Source organism: Diadema antillarum, unplaced genomic scaffold, assembly GCF_040938485.1.
Source record: "Diadema antillarum isolate AM-2024a unplaced genomic scaffold, OU_Dant_1.0 scf00000001, whole genome shotgun sequence".
Classification (NCBI taxonomy): domain Eukaryota; kingdom Metazoa; phylum Echinodermata; class Echinoidea; order Diadematoida; family Diadematidae; genus Diadema; species Diadema antillarum.
This window is the reverse complement of record NW_027270890.1, coordinates 2,741,983-2,768,828: the sequence shown is the minus strand read 5'-3', so window position 1 is coordinate 2,768,828 and position 26,846 is coordinate 2,741,983. Positions and strand designations below refer to the sequence as shown.

At 38.5% G+C, this 26,846-nt stretch overlaps 2 protein-coding genes across 2 annotated transcripts in view; one reads left to right on the top strand and one right to left on the bottom strand.

Moving 5' to 3' along the window:
• The window catches only part of LOC139727798 (uridine phosphorylase 2-like), a 119,811-nt gene that overhangs the window by 48,972 nt on the left and 43,993 nt on the right, over positions 1-26,846 (top strand). The window contains exons 4-5 of the mRNA XM_071638802.1: positions 14,612-14,752; positions 23,011-23,196. Coding sequence (XP_071494903.1) covers positions 14,612-14,752; positions 23,011-23,196 — 327 coding nt within the window. The remainder of the gene's footprint in view (positions 1-14,611; positions 14,753-23,010; positions 23,197-26,846) is intronic.
• On the bottom strand, positions 201-3,652 carry LOC139716989 (splicing factor 3B subunit 1-like). Its single transcript, XM_071628534.1, has 2 exons — positions 3,479-3,652; positions 201-561 (listed from the first exon to the last, which is right to left on the bottom strand). Exons 1-2 carry the CDS (start codon positions 3,650-3,652, stop codon positions 403-405), a joined length of 333 nt encoding a protein of 110 aa, XP_071484635.1. The 3' UTR covers positions 201-402.

Sequence of the window (26,846 nt, the reverse complement as noted above, 5' to 3'; positions counted from 1 at the left end):
AGAGTATTATGTTTACTATAGAACAAGGCTTCTCACAAAATGTGCTCATGTGTCTATTTCCACCAAAGTCACAGAACCGACACAATATCACATCGTACAAGGTTCAAGACACAATCTGCCACCCACTGAGTGTGAGTGCACAGATCAGGTTAAACTCAAGTTTACATGGGGATCAAATGAGTTGTGAAGTGTCAGGTTTGTGGGTTGGATTCTCGCAAGAACATGAAGACAAGATCTGATAAATGCTGGATACCACCTTCTTGAGATGAGCAGCTCAGACCTGGCCCCCTGAATCCTCAAATCTACTATTGCCGTTCTGCACAATGCACTGAATATCTTAATTGGAGTATTTGCCCATGAGTTTATTGAGTATGATGTATTGTTATGCCGTGCACGGTGCCATCAAAGTACGTAATCCAACTCATAGCGCAGATACTGGTTCTTCTCATCATTGGGCACCCTGGGGAATCCAGCAAGCAGTGAGTCCTGTGCCCCAATGTACAGTGTGTTGTAGATTCTCCAGTATGTGTCACGAACCTTGCGGGCTGGTTGGAATAGACCCTAGAGTTGGGGGGACACAATGTACAAAAACATTTTCAAAACATACGATCATGTGACATGCAAGAGGTTATCATATCATCAATACATGGAACCTGGAACACTAACTACAATTTATCAACTAGAAATGTCGCTATGGCGACTGGTATGCCTCCACCATAATGCATGGTTCTCCGAATAGGTCTATAGCACAATGTCTTGACAATGTGTGATGACAGCTTCACATAACTGGCAAAATATTAAAATGACAGCTTGTCACAAATGCATTGAGTGTTCACTATCCTTGAACTAGGTTTATTTGGATGAATGGCTATACTGTCTAAGAGTGCAAGTATTTGGGGATTTGAGGATTTGTACCCAACTTTTGACCCTTTTATAAGTTTAAAGAAGAAGTGAAATTTGGCACTTTCACTTGACCTTTGACCTTTTGACCCTTGGGCAAGAAACCTCCAAGAGAATCTGTATAGGGTAATATATGCATATACTAAGTTTCAAGAAAAAATCCTGTAGGCATTGCACAGATAAGAGAGAAATAATGACATTTTGATGAGTTGACCTTGACCTTTCACCCCCTGACCTTTGACCCATGACCCCTAAATTCCCTACATGATGACTGCCAGTCAGTACATGCATATATACTAAGTTCCAGAAATACCTTGAAATATTTGATATGGAAAAAAAGTGAAATGTTAACATGTTCACTTGACCTTTGACCCTTGACCTTTGACCTCATGACCCAAAGCCTTCTCTGGGGAATCTTTATTTGGTAGTTCATGTATACACCAAGTTTCAAGACAATACCTCCAGGCATTGCATAGATATACATAGGGGAAATAGTGAAATTTTGAGCATTTGACCTTGAACTTTTGACCTTTCACCTTGAGCCTGTGCATGCCAAGTTTCATTAGGATACCTCTAACAGTTTTTTAGATACGCTGTCCACAAAATTGATTAAGGACGGAAGGACAACCCGAAAACATAATGCCTCCGGCGACACTTCGTGGCGGAGGCATAAAAACCTATCATCTAGAACACTTTTTTCGTAGAACACAAATAGTACGAGAATTTGGGGATATCCATAATTGCACAAATTCCTGTTGTCTTGTATTTCACTACTTATTTATTTTTGTAATTGTTCATTTACCTAACATCACTCTCAATCCCAAAATTGAGGCAATCTTAGGACTGTCACTTTTCATCTGTTTTATCTTATTTTGACCTACTTTACAGCTGGGGCTAAGGGAGCAGAATGGTGTTGGTAGATACAGATTGAGCAAATCAATTATTATTATTATTATTTATTATTATTATTTATTCGGCATTTGCAAAACAATACAAGTGATAACAGAGAAACAGAATAAACAAACAAAACACAAGAAAACAAAGTGTCAGGCTTTCCCTGTTGAGCTTCCCGAAGGAGCCGGGTTGGAAAAAAGCAATCAAAATCACTATGACCCTTGGGCCTCTCCAACCAACTTAAGGAAGCACATCAGGGAACTGTTGAACATAAAAGAAAAGAAATAATACAATTTTGAATTAAGCGTGTACACCAAGGGATTTTTTCTTCATACAAGCAAAAAATATAATTGTGGCAAATGGGTATTCCTTCCACCCCCCCCCCCCCCCCCCCCGGAAAAAGAAAAGAAAAAAAATCCAGTATACAATAAAAAAAATGTTATCAGAGTACATCTCAACAACAAATATCCCCTCTAACTGCACTGCAGTGTATGAAGCCAGCAAGTATCATCAACATCCCCCAAACCATCTTCAATACACTGTAAATATAAAAATAATTTCAAAACTTTAACTTCATCATTACCCTGAGACTACATAACCCAGCACTTTCTTTAAAATTCCCTTGTGTGGTATTACATACACCACTGTGCAATATACATTATATATCAGACGCCAAAAGTCATAAATACAGTAATATCAAATAATGCAAGGCATGATTTAAGGCATAAACATCCCCCCAGAAAAAAAACTATAAAATTACTAATCAGTTCATGTATTATGTCTTACAAAAAAAATCTGAAACCCACATACAAAGATATAACTGGGTCGCAAACAAAACTGAATATCAATCAATATTCTGTGTTTTATGGCAACCAAGAGCAATCATGATAAGAAAAACAGCAAAAAAAAAAAAAGAAAGAAATCACAATTATCAGGTAAAATCAATCATAATCTTCCCTTAGACATGTCCTGCATCTTCCAGGGATTGAAATTAGCTGAGTTACAATATACTGATGACACAGAAACCTGAAAAAAGTCGGTAAAATCCTCTCCAAATGAGAGCAGAAATCAGGGCACCAGGGCACCCGACCTGAGATAACACACTCATACAGTTTAACTTAACAAATTTGTGTATTTCAAACAAAGTCAAAGTACAGAGACTCTCATACACATGTACATTGTATGTTTATCATGCCTGTGGTTATCAATACACTACATTAAAATGAACCTTTCAGTTGTTGAAGGAAAGATGAGAGAGAATCAATGACTGCCGAGTCCCTTACTGAGTCAGGTAATTTGTTCCAGAGTCTGGGAAACCTACGGGTGGGGGACAGGAAGAGTACTTGGGTTCTAGACGGGTGGTGAGTGAATGTAAGAAGGTATGGGTGCCGGGTATTTATCTGAACAGTGTTGGATATAGCTTCACATTTAATAACCCCTGAAAGGCATTTTATCAAGCCTGCTTAAACTTATAGACCTAAATGTGAGTTTAAAATTGACAATGGCTTTTTGTTAACCCCATGTGAAGGGATTACGTCTAACAGTACACATTGCCACGTGTCAACAGAGGTATGGCGGAAGTCATACATCATCCCAAAACATTCTAAGATTTTCTGGTAGGACATTTCAACAGCGCTACACAGGAGGGGAAGAGAACCTACAGACTGGGAATGAATGAGCTCACCTGTAGAGTGTACTGCAACATCTTGATGGAGCCCACCCCGACCCTCAGGCCTTCGATGGCCTCCATGACAGCCTGGATGACGTGGGGAGACGTCTCAAACACGTTGGGCCACACAAAGTTCAGCAGGTGGATCAGGGCGTCCTTGCAGCCGAAGCCAAACACACCCAGCGCCATGTGCTTGATGGCTGCACACGCCGTCTGACGGTGAACCAGATCCCTGATTGATGGAGAGGAATTTCATGGATAAGATCTTTTTATTTTTATTTTTTTTTGCGTATAACATCACATATCACATCTCTCGATTCACTGCTGCAGTATTTTATTTCAGACATGTCTACCTTGTAAACAACGCTGAATTATTCGAGGGTTGAAAATGCATTTTTAATTTTCTTTGGTGGAAAAACTGGATTTCTACCTTTCCTGTAATAGATTTGCATAGTAAACAAATTAGAAATATAAGTATCTACTTTATAAGTATCTAAACTAGCTTCATAGAAATTGATTTGTATATTGCCGGTACAGCAAAATTAGTCGCAGGAGAGATGGGAACAGTTTGACACCCAGCTTTTTCTCCGGGCCACGACGCAGCCCGAACGCCACAGTAAACCCACGGGAAGAGAGGTGACAGATTTCACGATAAGGCCGTAATTTTTCCCCAGAAACTGATGGTTATTTCTGTCTAAAGTTAGGTGTGTGGAGGCCTTTTAAGGCTAAAGGGTGTTAAAAACCCTATTCAACAAGAAGCCACAAAAAATGTCATACATGGGACTGAGCTTAACTGTAAGTGCGGTTACCAGTACTGTAACTGTTAGACTCTTAGAGTCTACTACTACTACTAGTCGGTGAAGATCTAAGTCTACGGTCGGTATTTTAAATGAAAACCCTGAAATTTAAATAAACAGATTAGACGTATTTCTTTGGCTTACCACTCGACTGATCTCCGTGCACTTTCTTTGGTTAAGGCGAGGTAGTAGCTCTAGCGAGTGAGCTCAGTTCCCTCGAGCAGAGCAGAGCCCTTGCCCTTGGTCCTGGCGATTGCGCAGCCTTGGTGTATTGGGTACCGCATACAGTGAAACCCCGTTATAACGAGTTCGGTTATAACGAGGAACCGCTTATAACGAGGTGATCGCGTCGGTCCCGTTTTCCTTTGCGTGTAAACGAATCGGTTATGACGAGTTCAGTTATAACGAGATTCCAGTTATAACGAGGACCATGCCGTCAATCCCTCGTTTGAGGCGAGTCCCCAACCGGGGTGTACCCAAAGTGGGGTGCGTATATTTGTCGTTTGGGAGTTGGGAGTCGAAGTACTTGTCCATTGCAAATAAACTTTCTGCTCAGGCGTGACAAACCTGGAGGCCAAGCCAGGGTTTGATGACTCCAGCAGCTGTCGTATTACGTAAGAGCATGATAAGGATATCTGCCTGTGGCAGACCATTCAAAGTGAACTCAATTTTCTCTATCCTTTTTAAAGTTTTCAATTTTATATTCTATTGAGAAATTCTATGGTCATCCATTTTACATTTCGAACGAAAAAAATTGACCCGTAAATAACGAAAATACAGGAATAAGAAGGAGAGCATTGCCAGTTTGCCGGTGCTATTTGGCAGTGAGTTACAACGGGGAGGTGAGACTACTCCCTGGTTACAATCAGCCTGCTGACTGGATCGTTGAGAAAGCAGCTGTCGTATTACGTAAGAGCAGGGAGGTGGGCCTCCCTGGTAAGAGCATGATAAGGATATCTGCCTGTGGCAGACCATTCAAAGTGAACTCAATTTTCTCTATCCTTTCTAAAGTTTTCAATTTTATATTCTATTGAGAAATTCTATGGTCATCCATTTTACATTTCGAACGAAAAAAATTGACCCGTAAATAACGAAAATACAGGAATAAGAAGGAGAGCATTGCCAGTTTGCCGGTGCTGACAATGTGCTATTTGGCAGTGAGTTACAACGGGGAGGTGAGACTACCTCCCTGGTTACAATCAGCCTGCTGACTGGATCATTGAGAAAGAGAGAGAGAGAGGGAGAGAGAGAGAGAGGGAGAGCGAGGGGGAGAGAGGGAGGGAGAGGGGGGAGAGATGGGGGAGGGAGAAGGGGAGAGCAAAATGGAATGACAATAGTTCCGGTCACTACAGTACAGGCATGCTCTGTCTGCATACGCTGAATGTCTACACTCACACACACACACGTACACACACACACGCACCATGGAGCTACATGGCCCATGCCAAAACCAAAACAATTTCCTCCTCTCGCGGTGCCCCCCCCCCCCCCTCCTGTGGCGCTGTGGCGATGACTGATGCCTAGATTAGGCCAGGGTCAAGAAACAGGTGTTTTATATCTTTGACTTTAAGTCATTGATTGCCAAGATATGCACTGGCATTATTTACTGGGGTGTAGCCTCTTCAAACGAGAGATTTGCGTCATGCAATTTCGATAAATCATGATAAAGAAAAACATAAGCAATTTGATCGGATATAACGAGGTCCCTTTTCTTGACTAAATTGCCGCTTTCAAACACGCGACAAACGAAACATTGAAAGCCGAATTCACGCTATCCACGTCTTTTCCCGTTTTGCAGAAAACTGTTCTTCTGTGTTTTCTTCTAAATCACGCGATAAGACACAAGAATGCCTTCCGATGTTCCTACTAAATTATTAAATATAATCATTCGATTTTCTTTTTCGCGTGAAACGCGTGTGTGATATTAGGGCAGACCACAGCGCAATGAGAAAAAAAATGGATAACGCAATCAAAAACTTTTCATGTAGCGACACTTGTGGCCAAAAATGGACAATTGGAATGCGTGTGAAACTCATCATTATATCCTTTCCAATTTTAGTTCCGACTTCCAGTTCTTTTGCTGGTTAGCAAATATGAGTTTGGATGATTAAAGCCGAAATATTGAAATCATCGCGATCCCGCCAGGTGACAGTAGCATTAAAATAGTTGAATAACGCATGTTTACCTACTTAATCGGTGATCTGAAAAAGAAACAAACGCATTTATTAGTTTGAATAGATCTGGATTTGTTCATTATCATTTAACAAATGACAATTTGAATATGAGTGTGCATGATTAAAGCAGAAATAATTAGTGAAATCATCGCGATTCCGCCTGGTGACAGTAGCGTAAAAATAGTTAAATAACGCATGTTAACCTACTTTATCGGTGTTCAGATAAAGAAACAAACGCATTTATTAGTTTGAGTAGATCTGGACTTGTTCATTATCATTTAACAAATGATGATTTAAATATGAGAGTGTATGATTAAAGCCGAAATAATTGATAAAATCATCTTGATTTCGCCGGGTGACAGTATTTTATAGCGTAAAAATAGTTGAATAACGCATGTTAACGTACTTAATCGGTGTTCGAAAAAGAAACAAACGCATTCAACAGTTCAAGAACGGATGTACAAAACGCGAAGAGATTTTCGGAAGAAAATAACGCATTTTCAATCCCTTCAGGCGCAACGATCATACATTGTATGAAATCACAGCCGAAATGATTCATGAAATTATCGAATTCCCGCTTCGCATTTTCGGAAGAAAATAAAGAACGCATTTTCAATCCCTTCGGGCGCAACAATCATACATTGTATAAAATTACAGCCAAAATGATTCATGAAATTATCGAATTCCCGCTGGGCACCAACAGCGTAAGATACCTCGCAAGTTACGGTAAACAACTAATGCCTGTATTTTACTCTGAAATCATCGCGATCTCGAAAGGTGACAGTAGCGTAAAAAGTTGAATGACGCATGTTAACCTAAATCAGAAAAAGAAACAAACGCATTTATTAGTTTGAATAGATCTGGGTTTGTTCATTATCACAATTTTAGCACTGCATTTCACAATGAAGATTTTTCTTTCTTTCAGAATGGTCTACCAGGTACAGATTTGCGTGAAAGGATGACAACCTTCCACATTCAATCCTGTCGCATATTTTTCAAGAGCGGTTGTACAAAACCCGAAGAGATTTTTCGGAAGAAAATAAAGAACGCATTTTTAATCCATTCGGGCGCAATGATCATACATTATACAAGATTACAGCCGAAATCACTCATGAAATCATCGCATTCCCGCTGAGCACCAACAGCGTAAAAATACCTCGCAAGTTACGGTAAACAACGTTTGTAGTTACTCTATTTGCGCTGGTGTTTATAAAAAACTTAACAAACAAGAATTACAATAAAGAATTAACTCATTTCAGCCCCTATTTCTTCGTCTAATTCACAAATAATTTCCCTTTATTCTCTCCATAATAATGACCCATAATTGTGTAATAACAATGCAAAGGATGTTCTTAAGTTTCATTGATGGGTATATGATGTCGTGCTTATGTTTTCCTCTGTTTTTGATGCGTACGGTTATAACGAGGTACCGGTTATAATGAGGTAATATCGCCGGTCCCATGGACCTCGTTATAACGGGATTTCACTGTACTGGTATCTAGCTAGTAGTAGTAGAGCAGAAAGCAGCGCCATCTCGTGCCCATTGGAGAAGATGAATATATGTTGTCAAAGACGAATGATTTTTGAGAGATGAACGTATATGAAAGACGAACAAACCTGAGGTGGAATAAATGCATGAATAAGAGTCGCACAGAGTCGCACAGATCAAGGGCTCTGGAGTCGCACAGATACGAGCGCCATCTCGTGCCATTTTAAACAGGCGAACAAAAAGACATCTAATGAAAAAAGAGGAATATAATTTGAGAGATTAATAAATTGAAAAGATAAATAAAAAAGATGAATATAAGAAAAAGATGAATAAAATTAAAAGATGAATATAATTATGAAAAGATGAATAAATGAAAAAGATGAATATAAATGAAAATAAAAATATTGAAAAAATAAATGAATTAAAAGACAAAAATATTGAAAAGATGAATATATTCCATAGATGAATACATTAGAAAGATGAATAAATAAAAAAGATGAATATAGTGATAAGATGAACATAAACAATGATGAATAAATTCAAAGACGAACATATAGAAAAGATGGATATCTTAGAATGACAACGTTAGTAGAAGATAAATATATGTGTTGAAGATGAATAGACTACATTCAAAAGATGAATATATTTCTTCAGAGATGAATGTAAACAATTTCAAAAGATGAATGTATTTCTTCAGAGATGAATATATTTCCTCAGAGATGAATATAAATGCAAATGATGAATATATTCCCCTTTGGCTTGCCATAGTAAGATAACTCCCTCAGCTTTTGAGCTTTTGACTCGAAAACTTTGTGACGGCTATGATATATAGTTGTGCAAACTTCATTTTTTTGTTAATGTCAAACATTGTGTTCCCATGTTAATTGAATTTTGTATGAAAATCATAGGAATTGCTGATATATCTTACTCGGGTTTTGAGCACTTGACTTGAGATATGGCACAATTGACTCTCAGTGAGCAAAATATACATTTATTCAATGTTGAACAATACCGGGGTTATAATTTTTTTTCAATGAAAAGCATACAAAGTAATTGCTGGTTGAGATAACTCCTTCAGTGTTATGTGGGGGTATCAATCACATTGAGTGATAGTTTTAAATTAGTTTATTGTTATACCCTCGCATTCAGAAAGTATATGGGGGGATAAGGAATCAGCGTGTGGTCAGTAGGGCTGTCGGAAGGAAGGGCTTTCGATTGCAAATCTTGCATCGCGAACTCCTTCAAGCAATTCAAGGGTACATGATGACATGGACGTGTAGATGTGCAAGACATGTTTTTGTGTTTGTACCCATCAAGGCATTGCCATGGTAACTGCATATTTTCTTGAAAATCTTCTGGAGTGAACTATTTCCACAGTTTTAAAGCAATTGAAATCAAATATGGTGGACATTATGGCAATGAGGTATAGATGTGGAAACCTGATTTCTATGTTTACCAGACAAAGCATTGCCATGGTAACCACAGTTTTACCAAAACCTTGTGACATTTGGGGATTTCTTCATAAACTTAGGATGTACATTAATAAAGAGCACAGCAGACCTGATCAAACTCACAAGATACCCACAAGATACTACAAACACACACACAAACAGAACCTTTCTCAGCGATAGAAAGAGTTTGTTGTGTAGAACGTGCGATTGTTGATTCTTTGATTGTTGAAGCTGGAAATATTTTAAACTTAAATCGGCCTTCTTTTTTTTTTCTTTTGAGATGTGCTCCTCTGAAACTGGAATATATGTTCTAGAAGAGCCAGCCTCATCAGGCTCAGCTGGACCAGCCTGCAGGGCATACTGTGGCATTGCTAGTAGCAGAACCAGGCTCAGTGATAGAAAAAAGTTTGCAACTGATTGACAAATTGCCCTACATAGATGTTAAGCCCCCGTTCCACTATCACGATTTGGACCCCGATCTGTCCCGATCTAGCAGATCGGGAGAGAGCGGCAAAAGCGTGCGGGGATTGGAAGCATCGTAGCAGCAGCGTGTGGAGGTCGGGGTTGGAGCGGGCATTTTTTCAGATCGGGAAGAAATTTTGAACCGGTTCAAAATTTCTTCCCGATCTCCCCGATCAAAATTGACATATTTTCAATTGTACGGCAAGCGGGAAGAGCGTAGTGACAGCGTAAACGCAGCGGGGAGAGCGTAGTGACGGCGTAAACGCAGCGGGATGAGCGTAACAAGGTCTGAGCGTAGTAACATCGGCACAAGAACGGGAAGTAATTTTAGCTGTAATTTTCAAAGAAGGAGAAGAGATGAAGAAAAAGAAGAGAAGAAAGCAGCGAAGCAGGTACCCAAAAGGCGAAGAAAGAGAGACTTCACGTGATGCTGAAAGAGGAGGAAGAGGACATAGCAGAATTTTGAAGAATATGAAATCATCTACAACTGGAGGAAGACGGACTATAAAAGCAAGGACATCAAGAAAAAGCCTTGGAAAAATCAGCACGTCTTTGTGTATTCAATGCATTGCTGCAAAAGAACCGTGAGTTGAGGAGCCTCTTCGAGGTCCACAGTATATTTCTTCGGTTCTGCATGCTAATGAGTTGACTGACTGCAGACCGACAGTCGAATCGGGGTACATCGGGGCACATTGGGCACTTTTCAGCTCTCTGAACGGGGTAACAGCGTAATAATATCGTATAGATCGTTCAGAGCGTAGATACAGCGTGCATCGATCGGATAACAACGGCAACATCGCACTGACAGCGTAGCTACATCGTTCTAAAGCGTACCGGCAGCGGCAGAGATCGTAATGTCTCATTCCCGATCATCGTAGTAAGAGCGTAGCAAGCATTTGGTAGTCGTAACTGCAGCGTACTTAGAGCGTTCTAACATCGTACTGTGTCCAGATCGGCTCAGGTTTTACCCGATCCTTCCCGACCTGAGAAAATTGTCAAATCGTAGCGAGAACGGCATAGTGGAACGGGGGCTTACATAAGCACTGAATTGATCAGTGTTTCATGAATTTGAAGAAAAAAGTTTGTTGTTTTGTTGTGCAGAACGTGCAGTTGTTGGTGCTTTGCTTGTTGAAACTGAAAATACCTTAGATCGACAAGGGAAACCCATCTTCCTCTTCATGGCCACAGATTTATCAATACATTCATCTTTGAAATGTTCTGAGCATACCAAAGAATGTTTGGTAAGATTAAAATCAGACCCACTGTGGCACTCTGCACGAAATGAACGTGGCCACACATCAAGCTGCAGTGTCATTGGAAAAGCAGTCAGCCAAAACACACAAGTCTGAATTGTTCTCCTCGTTCTTAGTTTATTCACCAACAACATAATTATGAAACTGGCAAGATGGTACCTTTCCAAAACTACAATTTCCTAAACCTACTGTAGAAATCGGAACACATCACACTTAAACTGCATAGAATTGCTTAAACTATTTCTCCAAGCAACATCGTTCATGTGCGATATTGGATGGATAGCTGTACACATTTAGCTCGGTTGATGCATGCAAGCTGTGCTGTTTCCTAGTTTTGATGTCTGCATATCATCTTGTCATAAATTAGGTTGGAAACATTTTGGCGAGGAAGCGCTCTCAAACTGCTATGTTTTTTCATCATAACTGCATATATGTAGTGGAAGGGTTTATAGTGACCTCGTCTACAGCCACTCTGTCTATTTTCCAATTGGTCTACTGGCAAATCGTCTATTACTGATTCGTCTAATACCCATTTGGTCTACAACTTGTTTTGTCTGGTACACATATTGTCTAATAGTCACTTTGCCCACTACCCGTACTGTCTAATACCCAACTCGTCTAAGGAGCATTTCGTCTACTGAGCAATTGATCTAATAGCCAAGTTGTCTATACTCACGATGTCTACTTGTCATGTCGTCTAATATCCATTTCGCCTACTGCCACTTTGTCTACTCCCACCTCGTCTACAAATCATCTCGTCTACATTCACTTTGTCTAGTTATCATATCGTCCATCCCTTAGTTCGTCTATACCCAACATGGTCTATACCCATCTGGTCTACACCCAACTCGTCTATACACCACACTCGTCTATACACCACACTGTGACATTATTCTTTTTATAAAAAGTCATAATTAGAACAAAAAATTTAAACCAATTGGGGCACCAAGAGTGTTCAACCTATTTCAATGGGAAAGGAAACTAGATGAAGTAGACTTAAAGGGATGGTACAGTATTGGTGGAGATGAGAATTGGGCTTTTAACTTTTTGCGAGATACCAAGAAAACGCTTATGATATAGTACACAGCATACCATTTTAAGAGGAATTCAAAATTTATTTGATGAAAATCGGGTTTCGAATGACTGAAACATCCAAAAACAAAGTAAAACAAAGAGATCGTAATAAAGTGTGGGTCCCACACTTTATTAGAAGCGCTCTTTTTTGGATATCTCAGCTATTTCAAAACCAATTTTCATCAAATAAATGTTGAATTCCTCATAGAATTACATGCTATTTCATATTTCATAAGAGATTTGTCATTATCTCACCAAAAACTGTTAGAAACCTGAAATTAGGTCTCAACCAAAACTGTACATCCCTTTAAGTAAGGAGTTTGGAGTAGACAAAAAAAAAAAACCTATATAACAAGTAGACCAGTTGGGAGTAGACCAGTTGGGAGTAGACCAGTTGGGAGTAGACCAGTTGGGTGTAGACCAGTTGGGAGTAGACCAGTTGGGAGTAGACCAGTTTGGAGTAGACCAGTTGGGAGTAGACTAACTGGTTATTAGACTAATTGTCCCCGCCGAACGAGTTCGAGCAGGGGACTATGAAACGGGCTCCGTACGTGTGTGTGTCTGTGCGCGCGTGCGTCCGTGCGTCCGTCCGTGTGTGCGTCCGTGTGTGATCAAAATGTTCAATTTGCTACTTCTCTGTCATTTATGAGCCAATTTTGATTCTGTTTGCTTTATATGATAGCACTACATGGGAGCTTTGAAACTTCTACACAGACTTTCAGTCGTGACCTTTGACCTTGACCTTTGACCTATATTGTACATTTTGCTACAAAATGCTACTCCTTCGCCATTTCTAACCCGATTTCGATTCCATTTGCTTTATGTGATGGCACTAGGTGAGGGCTTCAAAACTTCTACACAGAATTTTGACCTTTGACTTCTTTGACCTTTGACCTTGATTTTTTACCTATATTGTACATTTTGCTACAAAATGCTACTCCGAGACGAGTTGGTAGTAGATGAAGCGAGTTTAGACAAGATGGCATTAGACTAGGTGAACAGTGGACAGTGTGGTTGTAGACGAGGTGCCAGTTTACCAGTGGAAGATGAATGTGTTATACTACAGGGTGAGAGTTTATCTTTTAAAAAAATTGAAACAGTTTGAAATTTCATTTATACTTACAATCCCTTTTTAAATACAGTATTCATCGCATAATCGGGACAGGTTGGGAGTAGCAAACACGGCCCCTTTAAGCGAGGTGCCCGATTTCGCGATGAGTACTCACCATACACTAACGGCATACGACATGTACATGTAGTGCACACACACACACACACACACATGCATACTGACGTACTGTACATGTTCATGAATACACAACACGCTACCCCTCGGCGCGACCCTCCAGCTCTCCCTGCATTCTCGCAATGATGTAGAGTAATCGCAACCGGGTTCGATTCTTCTGTCAAACACGCGTGTACACGTAATCAATGTCAACTCATAGTCTAGATTCATAAAACGTTACGTATTCGCACATACATTGAACCCTTCTCATCTTTCACGCTCTCCCTCCCACTCTCTCCCCCATTTCACTGAATAAATAACTGTTCATAGCCCATTTCAATCACGTAACTTTTGCCCAGTCACAACTGAGGAAGATTGTGACGTACACACAGATCACAGTGTACAGCTGTATTGAAAGTTGAAACCAAAGACAGTAGATAACAAGATACGAAGGCGCGCGATAACAATGGACTTTGCCCTCAGAGTGTATGACTGAGATTAAACAACGCACACAGCCTGGGCTGTATGAGCGAGGCATGTTTTTTATTGGATGTGAGTCGAGTAGGAATTGCAAGCGAGCACATGGCTTTGCTTATGTAGGGGAGAAGAATGTTTGCGAAGGCATGTGCTTTGCAATGGCATGGATACTTATACACGGCGCTTTCGTGGCTATGCATGTACATGTACTGGATGGACGGAGGTCAAAACACACCAATCCGAAGCTTGCTTTGTAAGTTTGTTGTAAACGACAACTGATACGGAATCTTTGAAATATTGTTGTGGTATTTTGGTAGATTTTTTGTGTAAAATATTAACAAAATCAAAGATCGCTTGAAGGAAAATTGTCCCGTTTATCAGAGGTCCCCGCCCGATTATCCAGTGAAAATAACGTGCGTTGGAAATGTTTCTGGGAAGCGTATATCATTTAAGCGAGGATCCCGATTATCAGATGCCTGATTATGCGATGAATACTGTACTGTGAAAGTAGTTTGCTCCACAAGGTTTTGGGAAAATTGTGGTTACTGTGACAATGCTTTTCTCTAACACACACACACACAAAAAAAAAAAACATGTCTTGCGCATTTACACCTCAATGTCATCATGTACCCTAAGTTTCATTGGAATTGCTTCAAAACTGGAGAAGGAGCTCACGATGCAAGATTTTCAATGGACCTGACCTATTAACAATGTTTTATACAAGTCTTTATTTTGTTTCTTAATAGTTTATCTGCATGGGTGGAACCCCAAGCCGGATGAAAAGGTTTTCAGAGTTTGTAGCTGAACAGCTGAAAGTGGAGTGGAAGGACTATACCAGAGGGGAAAGATACTGCATCTTCAAGTCAGGTTGTGTTCTTTGTGTCAATGTAAGTGACCTCCACCTTGCATTTTACATAACTTTATTCTTGTATTGTACTTCACTGATAATGAAAGGGGTGATATAGTTTTGGTCGAGATGGGGCTTCAAGTATTCATCTCTTTTTGTGAGATAAAGAGGAACCTCTTATGAAATATGAAAGAGCATGTAATTCTAAGAGGAGTTCAAAGTTTATTTGATGAAAATTGGTTTTGAAATGGCTGAGATATCCAAAACTAAGTAGAACAAAGAGATCTTAATAAAAGGTGGGTCCCACCTTTTCTGGCAAGAACATTGCTTTGTTTTACTTTGTTTGGGATATATCTGCCATTTCAAAATCAATTTTCATGAAATAAACTTTGAATTCTTCTTAAAATTGTATGTTCTGTAACATTTCATTAGTGGTTTCTTAGTATCTCGCAAAAAGGTATGTGCAAAAGCTCAATCCTCATCTCAACTAATACAGTACTATCCCTTTAAAAGAGGACTGTACTGACATTTTGTAGTAGTCTAATAATTCCTATCTACATTTTTTTTTTTAAGAGAGGATTTTTAAACCCAGGATAAAACTAATGAGGGAGAAAGGCTTGCTGTAACATCATGTGTATGTAGAACTTATCTGGATTGTTGCTTGGCAGAAGAAGAGCCTAGAAAGATGAGAATTGAGGAGGGAAGCGACATTATGGGGGTTGTAAGGAGGGCAAAAAGCAAAGAGTGGGGGACAGTAATGAGCTGGAACTTGAAGTTGCACTAGTGCAGACGGGAGAAAAGGGAACAGAGAGAGTGGTAAGGAAGAATAAAGTGAGAATCAAGTGAGATGTTTGGACATTGTTAGGAGGAGAAAGATAAAATAGAAGGGAAGAGGAAGAGGGAGGAGTTGAAGGTTGGAAAATCATGGAGACAGGAGAGAGAAGTGAAGATTCATGAAACCACGAGAAGAACGAAGTCGGTGAACGATGTGGACTATGGAACGTGGAATCAAATGGAGAAAGGATGAATAATCCCAAAGGAAAGGTAAGTCAAGGAGAGATGGGACTATAGGTAGAGAGAAGGAAGGGGGGGGGAGAGAAAACAAAAAAGAAAAAGAGGAATGAAAGCTTAGAAAGTAAAATGGAATGATAACAATGGAAGTGATAGATTACTAAATTTCCTAGAAAAGAATAAAATTTTATGAGCATCAATATGGCTTCAGAAAAAAGTATAGTACAACAAAGCTTTCCTTGATCAACTTGACTTATGATGATATTCAGTCTGAATATAGATAAAGGAATGGTCACTATAGTAATTTTTATACCCCCACCCACACATAGTGTGTATGGGGGTATAATCACTTGGATGGCGGGTGGTCGGTCGGGCGGTCGGTCCGTTGCAAAAAAATTGTGGATGGAACTACTCTCTCATTTTTTGAGCAATTGACCCAAAATTTGGCATGTGAGACCGCTATCAAAGGTAGATGTGCAAGACACCTTTTTTGTTAGTATTGCATAATGCGTTGTCATGGTAACGGCATATTTTCATAAATACTTGTGGATCGAACTACTCTTTCATTTTTTGAGCAAAAAACCCCAAATTTGGCATGTGTGACTGCTATCAAATGAAGATGTGCAAGACACCTTTTTCGTAAGTATTGCATCATGCGTTGCCATGGCAACGACAAATTTTAAAAAATCTTGCAAAAAGTTGTGGATCAAACTACTCTCTCATTTTCTGAGCAATTAACCCCAGATTTGGCATGTGTGACTGCTATCAAAGGTAGATGTGCAAGACACCTTTTTGATTAGTATCGCGTAATGCGTTGCCATGGCAACGGCATATGTTAAAAAGCATTTGCAAAAAGAACTTTGTGAATCAAACTACTCTCATTTTTTGAACAATTAATTTGAAATTTGGCATGTGTAACCACTATCAAAGGAAGATGTGCAAGACACCTTTTTCGTTAGTATTGCATCATGCGTTGCCATGGCAACGGCAAGTTTGAAAACTTGCAAAATATTCTGGATCAAACTACTCTCATTTTTTGAGGAATTGACCCCAAATTTGGCATGTGGGACCACTTTCAAATAAAGATGTGTATGACACCTTTTTCGTGAGTATTGCATAATGCGTTGCCATGGCAACGGCAAATTTTTAAGAAATCTTACAAAATTTTTTTGAGCACTTGGCATGAAATTTGGTACATGTGACCGCTATAGTACGTAGATGTGTAAACTTAATCTTTTGTCATTCTTAAACAATGCGTTGCCATGGTAACAGCATTTTTTCACTAAAAAGCATATAGAAATGTGGATTCAGCTTACTCCCTCAGACTTTTAGCATTTTGTTTGAATTTTGGCACATGTGACCACTATGGTAGGTAGATGTGCAAACTTAATCTTTCATCATTGTTGAACAATGGTTTGCCATTGCAACAGCATTTTTTCACTAAGAAGAATACAAAAATATTGTGGATTCAGTTAACTCCCTCAGTCTTTGAGCATATGGCTTGAAATTTGGCACATGTGACGGCTATGATACGTAGATGTGCAAACTTAATCTTTTGTCATTGTTGAGCAATGTGTTGCCATGGTAACAGCATATTTTGTTTGAAAATCATACAAAAATACTGTGGATTCAGTTAACTCCCTCAGTCTTTGAGCATTTGGCTTGAAATTTGGCACATGTGACCGTTTTAGTACGAAGATGTGCAAACTTCATCTTTCATCATTGTTGAACAATGTGTTGCCATGGTAACAGTATATTTTGAATGAAAATCATACAAAAATTGTAGTTCTGCTAACTCTTTCAGTTTTTGAGCATTTGGTTTCAAATTTGGCACATGGGATAACTGTATAACCTAGATGTGCAAAATTTATCTTTTGTCATTGTTGAAAAATGTGTTGCCATGGTAACAGCATATTCTGAATGAAAATCATGCGATAATATGAATTCAGCTGACTCCCTCAGCTTTTGAGCATTTGACTTGAAATTTGGCACATGTGACAGCTGTGATATGTAGTTGTGCAATTTCACTTTTTGTTATGTCAAACATTGTGTTGCCATGGTAACAACATTTTTAAACAAAAATCATAGAAATTGCCAATTTACTTATCTTACTCTCTCAGGTTTTGAGCACCTGACTTGAGTTTGGCACATGTGACTATAAGTGAGCAAAATATACATTTATTCAATGTTGAACAATACATTGCAATGGTTTCTTCTTCTTTTTTTCAATAAAAAGCATACAAAGTAATTGCTGGTTGAGCTAACTCCCTCAGTGTTAGGTGGGGGTATTAATCACATTGAGTGATAGTTTTAGTTATTTTCAATATCATTCATCATTTAAGAAACTAAAGCATTATTGGGTGCAGTGTGTGCCCCTTCGATTAGTTTAAAGATTATTTAGCTAACAGATTTCAATTTGTTAGTTGTAACAAGGTACTCTCTGAGTGCAAACTAGTAACTTACGGTGTACCTTGGGGGTCTGTTTTGGAATAAAATGTCTTTCTATTGTATGTTAATGATCTACCAAATTCAAATTATTATTTTACTTTGAGATTGTTCGCTGATGATTCTAATCTATACATTGCCAGTCAAAAAGTATGAGATAGATTTGGGAGGAATAGCCTTACAATTAAAGAACGTACTATACCGGTGTAATGCTAATAAAGTCACTATAAATTTGTCAAACACAAATTACATGCTAATTAGAGGATAAAGACAGACAATCATTGTCCAAGGACGAATTCAAATCATGAATACAGATCTCCATGGAGTAGATGTTGCACCTTTTATTGGAGTAGACATTGATAGACATTTGACATGGAAAAGTCTTATATCCTAAATCAAATGTCTACCAAAAATGATTCGGAAATTACATTTAGTTGTGAAGATCATGTGACATCTGAAAATATTAAAATGGCGCCCAGATGACGTCACAGATATGTTGTTGTCAAGAAAAGTTTCATGTCATTAGATATTGACATGAGATATGTTGACTGAAAATTTCATGTTAATTGGTTATGCCATTGTTGAGATATTTTGTTTATTAAATTCGTCAGAAAGAAAGACGAAAAAAAAGGAAGATTCCATACAAACACAATAGGTGATACACTGTTAGCGTATCATATAATTACTGTTGGTTTTATAGCTATCTCCCTCAGTTTTAAGTGGGGTATTAATCACATTGAGTGACAGTTCTAGTTCTGTCAGTCATTTATTTTTTTAATGCAGACACTTTCAGCTTTAGATGATAAGCTGTTCATGGCACTATTGGCAGATTTGTGCTGGATGCATGGCCAAGCAATACACCCTAGCCTACATGTACTGCAGAATATTCCTTTACACATACCTTGTATGCTTTCTATGACTGCTGAAGACTTTTTCATTACACATAGCTACCTTTTGTCACAGATTTACTAAATTATCATTCTTCATAGGGTGACTTCTATACAAAGTTCTATTTTGCACAAATATCTGATGATTGCAATAATAGTGAAGCTTATTATACCCCCATCCACACATAGTGTGTATGGGGATATAAAGGAAAAACTCTGAGGGAGGGTGGGCGGTCGGGCGGTCCGTCGATCCGTTGCAAAATCTTGTGGATCGAACTACTCTCTCATTTGTTGAGCGATTGACCCCAAATTTGGCATGTGAGACCACTATCAAAGGTAGATGTGCAAGACACCTTTTCCATTAGTATCGCATAATGCATTGCCATGGCAATGGCATATTTTCATTAAAAATTGTGGATCGAAATACTCTCATTTTTTGAGCAATTAATCCTAAATTTGGCATGTGTGACTGCTATCAAATGAAGATGTGACAACTCTCTCATTTTTTGAGCAATTGACCCCAAATTTGACATGTGAGACCGCTATCAAAGGTAGATGTGCAAGACAACTTTTCCGTTAGTATCGCATAATGTGTTGCCATGGCAAGGGCATATTTTCATAAAAACTTTTGGATCGAAATTCTCTCTCATCTTTTGAGCAAGTAACGCCATATTTGGCATGTGTGACCACCATCAAAGGATGATGTGCAAAACACCTTTTTCATTAGCATTGCATAATGCATTGCCCTGGCAATGGCAAATTTTTTGAAAAATCTTGTGTTGTGGATCAAACTACTCTCTTAGTTTTGTAGCAATTCAGTTCAAATTTGGGATTATATGATCAATGTAATGTGTACTTGTTTGTGAATAAATCTGTTGCAATGGCAACAGCAGTTTTTATACCTATCATACAAAAATATGTGGATTGGCCTAACTCCCTGAATATTTGACTTGAATTTTAGCACATGTGACCACTACGTAGATGTGCAGAACACATATTTTGTCGATGTTGAACAATGCATTGCCATGCTAACAGCATTTTTTCACTAAAAAGAATACAAAAATGTTGTGGATTCAGCTAACTTCCTCTGTCTGTGAGCATATGGCTTGAAAATTTTGCACATGTGACCTCTATAGTACATGGATGTGCAGTTTTTATCTTTCGTCATTGTTGAACAATATGTTGCCATGGTAACAGCATATTTTGAATGAAAATCATGCAAAAATACTGTGGGTTCAGTTAACTCCCTCAGTCTATGAGCATTTGGCTTGAAATTTGGCACATTTGACTGCTATAGTACATAGATTAGCAAACTTTTTCTTTTGTCATTGTTGAACAATGTGTTGCCATGGTAACAACATATTTTGAGTGAAAATCCAAAATTACTTTGGATTCAGTTAACTCCCTCAGTTTTCAAACATCTAGCTTGAAATTTGGCACATGTGACTGCTATAGTACACAGATGTGCAAACTTTATCTTTCATCATTGTTGAACAATGTGTTGCCGTGGTAACAGTATATTTTGAATGAAAATCATATAAACATTTTGGTTCAGCTAACTCAGTTTCTTGAGCATTTGGCTTCAAATTTAGCTCATGTGACCAATATAATTTCCTAGATGTGCAAAATTTATCTTTTGTCATTCTTGAAAAAGGTGTTGCCATGGTAACAGCACAATTTGAATGAAAATTATGTGATATTGTGAATTCAGCTTATTCCCTCAGCTTTTGAGCACTTAAAGAAGAAATTTATATGAAATAATCTCATATAAATTTACTGTTTTCCATCATTTTATGTTATTTTGATTAATTTCTGACATAAATCATGCAATAGAGTTGTCTCTGCTTTGAATATAAGAATCTTTATCTTTACCAAATTTGGGCACTAAAAAAAGTTCGATGCGGCTACGAAAAGTGCCAAATCTACGACGTCACTAAATGTGTATGCAACCCGGTGGGATTTGCGTATCTATATGCAAACTGTGTTCACTTTTCAGGAAATTGGTGTGTAATTTATTGTCAATCTAGAATAAATCGTCTGCCAAAACTATATATTCACGTCGTGAAATTGTTTGTTTGTTTGTTTGTGTTCATTGGAATAATTTTTTCCACCCATAAATTTACATAAAAACAAAGTTTGAAAAGCACAAAACCTATCGTCAGCTCAAGATTCACGATTGCCGTGATCAGCTGTTCCTTCGTACAGCCACAATTTGCTGTTATTATTGACACAACAAATCGATCATTGTGGGGGAATTGCGTATAGCTGAGGTAATCTTACATACTCATAAAGGATGATAAGTAAGTCAAAGAGCTGTAATTGATTGGAAATCATTTTTACACCCATAAATTTACGGAAATACGATGTTTGAAAAGCACAAAACCTACCGTAATCAGCTCAAGATTCGCAATTGCCGTGATCAGGTGTATGCACAACAGTAGCAGAATCGGCAGTGAAGAGGTATTCCTTGATGCCGTGATTTCAGCTTGATTCTTCTTCGAAATGGCATGATGAAGGTTTGTTAGATAAATGTGACCTTCTTTTTCTCTTGTGTGTTGGTTTAAATTCTAATTTCTACCTCAACTTGCTAAAAAACAGTCTAACAAAGCGGGAAACTGCAACATTTCCGTGCTGAACAGCAGTCACGATACACGTGTTGCATGCAAGCATGCACCGCTGCTGCAGCGATCCCCATAGTATAACACGTAGGTTGCTTGTAAACAAGGGGGTCCTCGGCGCAGTTGACCAATCGTGAACACGCATTTCGATCACGTGTCTTGGTAAGCAACAAGGCTGTTTACGCGTCTGGGAGACGATTTGCATAAACTTACGCATGTTTCAGACGAATTTATGAATGAAAGTGAGTAGCATGACATCATGCCATGACCATATTTGGAATAAGCAGAGGTAGAGCTTTCTGTAGGTGCCAAATGTGTCAGGGTTCAACGCAGAATATCTAAGACACGATCGCCAAAAGAACAGTCATTTTCGCCGCAAGCGAAGGTGATTTGGTCTTTAGACGTAAGATTTTGGCCAACTTTTGAGATTGACATCCCACTTTTCTCTTCAGAATTCCACATTTTGTAGGTTGTATTTCGAAATGTTGTTGATATCAATCAGAAACTAGAAAATTTCCCCTACAACGTGATACCAAATGTCAATTTGGTCCCTGAGGTAGGTCATTTTTTGACCTTTTTTGGGCTGTAGCGCAAAATCACATTTGCCAAGAAGTTTCGGGTTTTGCCAGAGCGGGTCTCATATAGCCGTACGGCAAATCAGCTCATACACATTTACTGACGTCGCTCAAATCCGATGTTTCTTGTAGCAAACGGAGCTACGTGGTCATGGAAATTGGGTGTTTTTTCAATCTCAAAAACAGTTTGGGGGTAAAGTTACATCGTTTAAAAGACATCCAGTTTTGTTAACTAGCTTCTTAGCTTTCCGTAGATATCGAACTTGTCATATTTCTAGATTCTCTGTAAATTTCTGCTTTAACTTGAAATTTGGCGCATGCGATGGCTGTGATATATAGTTGTGCAAACTTCATTTTTTGTTTCATGTCAAACATTGTGTTGACATGGTAACAGAATTTTATATGAAAATCATAGAAATCGCCAATTTTCTTGTCTTACTCCCTCACGTTTTGAGCACTTGACTGGAGTTACGACACATGTGACTATCAGTGAGAAAATATACATTCAGTGTTGGACAATACATTGCCATGGTAACTTTGTTTTTCAATAAAAAACATACAAAGTATTTGCTGGTTGAGCTACTTTCTAACTCCCTCTGGGTTAGGTGGGGGTATTAATCACATTGAGTGATAGTTGAATAGTTTGCTGAATTAGCTGAATTAGCCGACATGAGGTTGACAATACATGCTTGCACCAGTGCAAAATGGAATAACAGTCAGCATATTCTTATTTTTGATAATGGTAATTTCCCTATCTGGCAGCATGGCATTGGAAAGCCTTCTGCCTCTGTGGTCCTACATGAGATCATCAAGCTGGTCCATTATGCCCAGTGCAAAGACCCAGTCTTCATCCGAATGGGAACCTGTGGAGGTATCAATTGTGAACCTGGGACCGTTGTCATCACAGACAAAGCATTGGATGAGATGTTCAAACCAGAATACAACCTGGTAAGAAAGTTTACCTCACTTGTTTAATAATATTTTTTAATGTATGAAAAATTGATTGTATCGCATGAAATAACTGGGGTTCATTTGAGGAGAGAATGATAAGAAAACACATAAACCGCAATTCTCTCAGTGCCTTTAATGCCTCCAAATGAGATTCTCTTTGCCGGTCGACAGAGAACGGACAGGTTGGTAATCAACCTGTGCGAAAGCAGTTAAGCAATGCATGTATCCCCCCCCCCCCCCCCATGGTCAAGTACATGTACCATCAAACAATGAGAGTATCGATCGGGCGTGAGGTATGACTAGAGTGTGTGCTGATGGGCTCACAGACTCTTGTGATCTACACAAAACCTGGCACTTGAATGGGGTGACTGGTGTCAGCAAACACGGAAATCTACTGAGCTCAGCTTTGATCGCTATGTACATATTCATACGAGTTTTTATAGCTGCACAAGCGCAAACTAAATGAGAAAAAAGGTAAATATTACTGTGATATATGCATTTTCCAACAGCAAGAGAACAAATACTGATATGATAAACTCTTATCTTTTTATCAAACCCCTTTTTGGGGGCATTGTAACACAAAGAAACATGAATTTAGGCCACAAAAGCAGGCACTCTTGTTTTATATCAGTTGCTCCCATAGGAACCTGATATACCAGGTTCCCGTAAGGAACAGGTTAGCCCATTTAGGACATGTCCCGAGTATACACTGGCTGACATTTTCCAGGCTGTGGACTAGTCCTGAGTATACTCGGGCTGAGGGACTGACATGAACATATTAAAGATGGGCCATCCCTTCTGCATTCCTTCCCAAATAGCACAGAACATGATATATTCCACCAGAATGACAAGACTATTGTAAAGCTATAACATTTCTGTGATATTTGAAGGTTGTTAGCCGTTAAAATTCAAATAATGCACCAAACGCTCACCGTAACGTATTCTGTGTACTAGGCACAGCTGCATACATTATTCCTCCTGTGGTTGTAAATATTGATACTTATACTTCGAACAAAAGATATGCATGTTAAAGCTGTCAGAAAATAAGAATTCTCTAGCTTCTCTTACTTTGTTATTGATGGCAAATAACAACACGCCACTTACATGAAATACATGTGCAACTAAGTGCATCACACAGGTCTGTAAAACTAGACTAGTAGTTTCGATTTGTAATTTTTTTCGTAGAACGTAAAAAATTATTCAAATCTGAATGGTCAATTTAACAAAACAAATAAAGACCCTTTTGGGTTCAAAATTTACAGGAGGTTTCCTGCTAGTGTTTTCTTCAATGGGGGTACCTGTTCTTACCAATTTTTTAAAAATTTGAATGCAAAAGGGATTGGCTGTCTTTAATGTTAATCAATATTGATGTACAAATGTTAAAAATGAATCTGCAACTGGAAACAAATTCAGAATTGTATCTTTTGTGTGTGTGTGTGTGTGTGTGTGTGTATGTGTATGTGATTATTACACCATGTTACTGTCATACTGGTACCTAGTCTGAATAGTATTCAGATTATATCATAAAATTGTTAATCCACACAAGGATATGTATACGATCCCCGTGCCGTCTCTCTATACATGAACTATCTGAAGCGAGAAGACTCGGAAACAAACATGTTTTAGTCCCACCGTTATCCTTCTTTACCGCCCATTATCCGCGACGAATAAACGAGTACCGTTCCTTCCATGTTTTCTTCTAACCAGCGCGATAAGAAACAGGATTGCCTTCCGATGTTCCTACTAGGTTATTGAACATAATAATTCAATTTTCTTTTTGGTGAGATACTTGTGCGTGATATCAGGTCAGAACACACAGCAACGAGAAAAAAAAAAGAATAGCGCATTCAAAAACTTTTCATGTAGTGACACTCATGGTCAAAAATGGACAAATATGTTTTTGAAATGCTATGCAACTCATCATTACATCCTTTACATTTTTAGTTCCGACTTCCAGTTATTTTGGTGGTTAGTAAATATTAGTGTGTATAGTTCATAAATGATTAAAACTGAAATAATTAATGAAATCATCGCGGACCCGCCGGGTGACAGTATAGCGTAAAAATAGTTGCATAACGCATTTTAATCTCTTTGAGTCAGTGTTCAGAAAAAGAAACAAATTCATTTAACAGTTTGAATAGATCTGGGTTTGTTCATTATCATTTAACACTGCATTTCACAATAAAGATTTTCTTTCTTTCAGAATGGTCTACGAGGTAGAGTTTCGTTTAAAAGGATCACATTTACCTCCGCCTCCGCCAACGAAGTGGCTGGAGGCATTATGTTTTCGGGTCGTCCGTCCGTCCGTCCGTACGTACGTACTTCCGTCCCGTTTTGTTTTTGTCAATATCTCAAGAACCGTGTGGTGGTTTTACATCAAACTTGGTATGAGGGTATATCCTGGGGGGATAATACTTTGTTTGGATTTTAGGGTCACAGGGTCAAAGGTCAAAGGTCACAGGTAATTTTGTGAAAAAAAGGTTGAAAATTCATGTTTTTCTCCATATCTCTCAAATGGTTCAAGGTATCTTCATGGAACTTAGTATATATGCTTGTTCCAATGGGCAGTGATTATCTAGGGAAGTTAGGGGTCATGGTTCAAAGGTCAGGGGTCAAAGGTCAAGGTCAACTCCTCAAAATATCACTACTTTCCTTATATTTATGCAATGCTTGAAGGTTTTTTTTTTAACTTGATGTATACATGTATTACCCAATATATATATTCTGTGGGAAGTTTCTTGCCAAAAGGTCAAAGGTCAAAGGTCAAGTGAAAGTGCTGAATTGCACTTTTTCCTCCATATCTCAAAAGTAACTCAAGGTATCATCATGAAACTTACATATTTATGCATGTTCAACCTAACAGTGATTCTCTTTGGAACTGAGGTCAAAGGTCAAAGGCGAGGTTTAGATAATGCTATTTTCCCATTTGATACTGAAATTATACTTTTTGTCAATACCTTGAAAATTACTCAATGCATAAACTTATAAAAGGGTCAAAAGGCAAGTAAAAATCATCAGTTCCCCAAATACCTGCACTCTGACATTTTAATAATTCATCCAATTGAACCTAGTTCTAGGAAAGTGAACATTCAGCACATTTTTGTCAAACCTGTCATTTTAATATTTTGCCAATTGTGTGAAACTGTCATCACACATTGTCAAGACATTGTACTATAGACCTATTAGGAGAACCATGCATTATGGCGGAGGCATATCAGTCGCCGTAACGATATATCTAGTTCAAGAATGGATGTACAAAACGCGAAGAGATTTTCGGAAGAAAATAAAGAACGCGCTTTTAATCCCTTCGGGCGCAAACATAATACATGTGTAAGATTACAGCTGAAATGATTCATGAAATCATCGCATTCCCGCTGGGTACTAACAGCGTAAAATACCTCGCAAGTTACAGTAAACAACGCATGTGTGTTATTCTATTTACGCTGGTGTTTAGAAAAATTTAACGAACGCATTTTATACAAAGTGATTTTGTTCATACAAGAGGAAGAGATATTGTAGAAAGAATCACGAATATGACTCTGTCGAGTGGGCCTACTTCTCAACAACGTATCTGCAACTGTTATGCGAAGAAATTTTTGGAAGAAAAATAAAGAATGCATTTCAACCTCTACTTTTTTCATCTTTTT